Below are 7,185 nucleotides of genomic sequence, written 5' to 3' on the forward strand. Positions count from 1 at the left end.
CATGGACAACTGTATGTTGGCTGCTCAAGAGTGGGCAGCAACAAAAAACCTATTTGTATATGCTCCACAAGGGAAAACAAGGAACATAGTTTACAATGAGGTGTTATAATCACAACAGCAAGAAAGTATGTACATGATCACCTTCTTTTACGAAACTTCATTGACTTTCATATATTTATATTGATATACATATATATACGTGTGTTTGGGTGCGTGTGTGTATATACATCTCTATATATAAAGATGATGCGTAGTCTAGACGGCGTTTTTAGATTTCATTATTCTCTTTAACCCGGGCAACGCCGGGTATTTCTGCTTGTACTATATAATTTGAGAAGGTAAATATTTATAAAGAAACAAAGTACTTCATCAACTAAGTTCTTTGACATTTCATACATTACATACAGTGAACAATACATATTTGAATGGGTGCAGTCTTACAATAATCAATTCAAAAGTAGTTGGTTCTTTGCTTTTTTTCATTATCGCTCAGAGAATTCTAAGAGGCTTTTCAGTAAACTTTAGGATGACAAGGAGATTATCTTTTAACAATTGCTGCTTAAACTTAACACAGCATATATTCATGATTTTATAAGTCTTTCAAAGCTGATATCAGTAGGTTAAAGTTTATCTTTTCATAAATTACAAAGGTCTATAAGGTTAGTAGTACTTAACTCTGGGTTCTGCAACATTAAACAAATGAAAGATGAATTTCATGCAAGTAACTTTCTAAGAAAAGCAATAGTACCTATTTTCAACACATCAGTTGAATTGATTAAAAACATATGGGCATAAAGCATAAATTTGGGCAATTTATATTCCAGGTTCAAACTACTTCAGAATGAAGGACAGGCATTCTAATTCCAGTACTTAAATTGAATGAACTAAATTATCTAAGACAATCTGCATTTTTAAATAGTTTTTGAAGAATGAGAATAAGATTTGTGTTGAATGAATAGAATTAATAAAGAAAAATAAATTATAATACTAAATAGTCTGGATCAGACTTAAAATTGAAAACATTTTTTTTTTCATTTCATAAATATTTATGAAAACAAAGTAAGCTTATTCTGCTGAACAGACTTTATTGTTGAAAAAATCTGGTTTAAGAAACTAAACTGAGAATATTTTCTTGCTGTTATTTTAGTTCAGTTTAAAAAATAGATTCCTGTGAGAATGGTGTAACAATGAAAATATTATAGAATGACGTTTTATACTTACGGAAAACTAATGGTATTCCTCCCCGAATAGCTTTCAAGTTATCAAATATGGCATTTTTACTGTAAAAGGAATTTAGATATTTTCATTAATTGTACAATTTATCTTTTATATTTTGTTATCATTTCAATAACTTCTAAAGCAGGAAAAAGAAATAAAAGTTATTATTAATAAGACAAACATGCTGAGGAAGATCAGCTTAACAGATTCTTAATTAGTTAATGGCTTAATGCAGCATTATACTGAAAAATAAGCACATGACCTGGAAGAAAAAAAAATGATTCATCTGATTCAAGATGCAGTTAGACATGAATGATGTTAATTTATATTTTAATCAAGTGACTGTTATGTTAATCAAACTGCCTAAACTGTCTTTTAAGATGATGGGGATAGCAAAGGATAAAACAAAGTGTTTTATTCAGTTTCAGTGTCTTGTATATCAGAGTTCTAATTCTACCTTGGCTGGCTATACCTTTCTTCTATCTATGGTTGAGGAATTCAATACCATTGATATATGAACTGATTCACATAGCTGCTTACTCTCCACATAAGATGGTGATTGGTAAAGTTATTAGATCAGATAAGATGTATTACAGTATTTGTTCCAGTTCTTTGCCTTCCAAGCTCAAATCCTGCAAAGGTTTACATTCCCCCCATCTTTTCAGGGTCAAATAAAGTACCAGGTCAGCACTGGGGAAAATTTTTCTTCTCTCTCTAACTTTCATTTTCTTTCTCTTCTCTGGAAAATCAGTTCAAATCTGGACAGGGAATGGGTTCTGCTAGATTTAAAATACCCAAGACACATCATATGTCATAATGGTGATCTTCTGACTCCATTAGAAGATGAGTCCAAAGAAATAAGAAAGATACTTACCATATAGAAAAAATTGGCACATATCCCCATCATAATTATTATTATAAATTTATAGCATTGGGCATTTTAGAAATAATTATTAGGGCGGTGGGTTGACAGAATTATAAGATTGACAAATAAAATATGTTGCAGGTCTTGCTTCAAAATGTATGATCAGTCTTTATGGATAAGTCCCATAAAATTCTGTGGTTATTATTCTCCATCACAGCTTATGGTATATGTTCATAACACTTTTCTGCATTTTGGAATCTACATACTCAGTTAACATCCCAATGCACTCTTTTACTTATACAATCATGCCTTATACTCTTTTTGCAATAGCTTACTGCATTCATTTAAGTGATGGTTAATACTTTTGTCTCTTTGTCCCTAGATTCTACATTTGCTCTCTAACTGAAGTTTATCAATCTTTGTTTTTATCAAATTCATTCTAATGGCTTGTTCCTGAACAACTACAATTAGAAATTCAGTTTCTTGCTATAGGTTTCCAGCTGTCAGCCACAACCAACATTCCTGACTTATAACATCCTTGATTGGGTGCATGAATTGGCCATTTAATTCCTTCTCTTTCCAGCTATTTTCCCTTTTGTTCTTCCTTCAGTTCTTGAATTTTCTGACTGTTTCAATAACTTTTTTTGGATATTTCTAGCTGTCAATAGTATTCTTTCTTCACTGAATACAACATTTCTTCAAACTCAGTATCTTAATACTAATGGTGTTTTTGTGTTTAACAATCTTCTTCCTTTCATGGTAGGTAGAGCCTGTCAATATTACTTTTAGGGTGGTGTGCATTGTGCATTTTGAGCAGCTTCCTAGTTCTTCTATAGAATTCCTTTAACTCTGTCTTTGTCATTTCTTGAACAAGAGCTGAGTATCTTAATATTGGGTATAGCCTATGTATTCCTTGTTTTGGTAATATTCCCTCCATCATTAATGAAGATATAACAGAGATAATCTCAAACTTTATGTGTGGGATAAAAAAAACATCTTTTTAACATCAGAAAACACTTTTATTCATATAAATAGAAATATTCATATCTTGAGAATTTGAGATGATTCTGCATCAATAAGAACTTTTATACTACATTATTATTACAATAATCCCTCAACTATTGTGGGTGTTACGTTCCAAAATCCTCCGCGATAGGTGAAAATCAGTGAAGTAGAAACAGTACTGTACTGAATATCTTTTAAAATTATTTTTATAATTTGTATATATTTATTTTATTATAACACCATGGGGGATTCGACATAAGCTTAAATAATAAACTGTGATATGGCAAGGGATTATTGTAATTAAGAAAAAGGCAGCAAGCTGGCAGAACCGTTAGCATACTGGATGAAATGTTTAGAGGTATTTTGTCTGCTGCTACATTCTGAGTTCAAATTCCACCAAGGTCAACTTTGCCTTTCGTCCTTTCGGGGTTGATTAAATAAGTACTAGTTATGCACTGGGGTCAATTAAATCGACTTAATTCTCTCCCACAACCTGTCCTTGTGGCAAAAATTTGAAATCATTATTATTAATTTAGAATGTTCATTTAAAAACCAGAAATCAAGGAAACAAAATCAGTGAGAATTCTGGGAAATAAAGTTATGACTTCTCTTTAATGCAAGTTACTTTGTTATCATTCTACAGGCCCTTCACTGACTTCCAATCTTATAGGATCTTCTATGCATAATCACAGCATAACATTTGGGTGGCTGATATCACTTGATTAATTGGTTTTTAAATTGGTTTTTATAAAAATATTTCAGAATAAAGATGTTGTTTTAAATTACTGAGATAATTAGAAATACATATGCTACTGATTAAAATATTCATTATATGAATAAATTATGATTAGGTTGGTACAACTTATATTAAACTTTATTAAGTTGATATATATTTGTAAACAACAATTCAAGAGTGAAAAATAATGTGCTGATAGAAATGAATATATCTTTTTCTCATTATTTTTCTTTTTGTCCAGGTAGATATACTAGTCATTGGTGCCACAATAAAATGCACCTAATTCGTTCTGTAAAGTAGTTGGCAAAAGAAACAGAGTTACTATACGATAGAGAGGACTCTTTAATCATGCTGCAGATAAGACATCTTTACTGCTGATATATGAATAAAATACATTCAGTACATTTTTTAGAGGATGACAATAGAATGGTTATCAGCTGAAGAAATAATGATAAAATATGGAATGTAAAAGTGAGATATAGTTCCCAACCCATTTAGGAGGACAATAACTCAAAAGAAGAACTGAATCTAACTGTGACAGCCCAATCAATGCCAATATAAGAATGACGATGTTTTTTTATAACCATGTTGTATCAAACTTCTTATACATGCTTTGTGAAATTTGCTTTTTGCATGACAATACATCACCTTTGTTGTTGATGTAACTGCTCTTTGATCTTTTTTTACCACTTCCTTACTCTGACTACTAAGCTTTTATTACAACTACTAATCATATTATTTTTATGAAATATATATATATATATGTGTGTATATATATATATATATATATATATATTTCAAAGCTATGTCTAGTGAGCCATCTAAGCAGAACAAGGGTTTCTTATTTCACACTGATAATTACTGTGGTAGCTATTTCAGTACACCAAGAGGATCTGAAACCCCAGCTTTCTATAACTCTGCTAGAAAGACAAAGAGAAAGAAGTATTATTTCATCAAGGGCATAACCATTATCTCACTGTGTACTTGTTGTCAAGTTCTTACATTTGACCATACTGATAAATGGTATGAACATGAACCTAGTAAAGCACTAGAAAATAAGAAATATAAAATGTTTAACATTAAGATGGACAGAATGATAGAAGCCAGAAGGCCTGATTTAGTAGTAGTGGATAAAGAGAATAGAAAGTGCCAGATAATTGACTTTACAGTCCCAAATGATGAAAAAGTCAATATGAGAGATGTAGAGAAAATAAGCAAAGTACCAGGACCTAGCGATTGAGTTACAGAAACTATGGATTTGAACAGATAGATAGAGGAAACAGGCATAAAACTCAGTTTAGTACAGCTCCAGAAAACAGTGTTATTAGGGACAGCTAGGATACTTAGGAGGGTTCTTGGCATTTGAGGTTACTTGTAGTCTGATGTTAGGAATTTTTCTTTTCCAACAGTCTAAGCTGTTGAGTGTATATGAAATAATAAATAATAATGATAATAATAATAATAATAATATTAATAATAATAATAATGATGATGATGATGATGATGATAATGATGATGATTCTTTCCACAATAGGCACAATTTTGGGGAAGGAGTCTAGTGCTCAACTGGTACTTGTTTTAGTGACCCCAACAGGATGAAAGGCAAAGTCAACTTGATGGAATTTGCATCCAGAATGTAAAGCTAGAAGAAATGCATCTTAGCAGTTTGGTGTGCTAATGATTCTGTCAGCATACCACCTCCTCCTTCTTCTAAAAATAATAATAATTTTGAACTTTGACACAAGTTTACCCATTTTCCAGATAGAAAGAGAAGGTCATAGAATTATTCACCAGCCACTTACATGTATTTACATTAGTCATTCCAAAATGCTGAAAAACAGTCTACCCCACTTTGTCACTTGGATTTGAACGAAGAACATGAAAAACATAACTAAATACCTCAAAGTACCTAGTCTGACACTCTACTGTTTCAGCTAATCATTAATAACAATACACATCATCAAAAGCCATAGGAACATGATTTGCATTCTTATTACTCTATTATGCCCAACAGACATAAACATTGAAATAAAGGTGGTAGGAAAGCTATTGAAAGTACAATCTTGATTAAATACAGAAAGAATGCAACCTAATAAAGTGTTAGAAATTTTTTATTACACTTGTAATCTTTACAAGTTACATTCACTTTTGTCTGTAAAGGTTATGTTTATTCAAAAGACAATTATTTCATCTTTTGTTACCTGTATCATTTCACTCCTAAGGTTTTCTACTTAACACCGAGCTGATTTATTTTCCCAAAATGACATATCTCTTTGCAAGTAATTTCTTACTAATGCTCAATCTCTAATCTTTTTCCCTTCAATCAAAATATTAATGACATCGATGTCAAAATATCACTTACACATTCAAGTTTAAGATATCCTTTTCAGTTTGCTGTAAAAACTTTCTTTTTATTATTTTAGCACGATATATATATATATATATATATATATATATATATACACACATATATAAAATAAAAATTAATCAAGATCAGAAGAACAGTGATTTGCCCATCCAAATGTTATTATACAGTTAATCCCATTGTTCTTCGTCAAGACCTATGCATGTTTCCACTGCAATCCAGTGCACACTGTTAAGTGTGTATCTTGGTGTTAATTATTGGTGCAACTTCATCAGGGTCTATTGCTGCTGTTGGTCCGATATCATTGAAAGAGAGTAATGAGGTTGACCAAAATTATTCCCTTATGTGGTGTTAGTATTACAATAAATAGTCATATATCTTGTGAACTTTATATTACCCTGGCCACTTTGGAATTTATAGCTAGATTTTGTCTTAAAATAGGTCAATGTTCAAGTATATTCCTATAGTTCTTAATTCATATTCTAACTTACCATTCTACTCATGTAGAACAATATTCTTATTTTTTCAAAGGTATTCAATTTCTTTTTGGTTTGTTATTGTTATAATTATTAGGCTATGGGTCTATTATATTCTTGTCATTTTGAAAATTTAATATCTTTCTTACAGTTGATTTTATTCAACTTAAACTTCATTTTCAACTCTTCAAAATTTTATCTAGTTTAATTTTTGTAGGGGTTTACATTTAATTTACATAACTCTAATTCTAATTTTAGTAGTTTGTATCAAGCAATTACTTAAACCTCTTAAAGGTATATTTTGATTGGTGAACACATCTTAATGTACTTTCCTGTCTATGATTTATCAATATAAATTTTGAGGTAAGAATTGGTAAATATATTCTTAGTTTTGGGGATATAGCAATAAACCTACAATATATATGTGTGTGTGTGTGTGTGTGTGCTAACAATGGAAAACTGTCTTCACTGAAAACTGAAAAAAAGGTATCTTAAACTTGAATTAGTGACATATATATAT

General features: G+C 30.7%; 1 protein-coding gene across 1 annotated transcript in view; it reads right to left on the reverse strand.

Annotated features, from left to right (window-relative positions):
- Positions 1-7,185, reverse strand: part of LOC106869142 (uncharacterized) — a 103,119-nt gene that overhangs the window by 44,067 nt on the left and 51,867 nt on the right. The window contains exon 3 of the mRNA XM_052966268.1: positions 1,222-1,280. Coding sequence (XP_052822228.1) covers positions 1,222-1,280 — 59 coding nt within the window. The remainder of the gene's footprint in view (positions 1-1,221; positions 1,281-7,185) is intronic.

The sequence above is a fragment of the Octopus bimaculoides genome, chromosome 3, assembly GCF_001194135.2.
Source record: "Octopus bimaculoides isolate UCB-OBI-ISO-001 chromosome 3, ASM119413v2, whole genome shotgun sequence".
NCBI classification, from domain to species: Eukaryota; Metazoa; Mollusca; class Cephalopoda; order Octopoda; family Octopodidae; genus Octopus; species Octopus bimaculoides.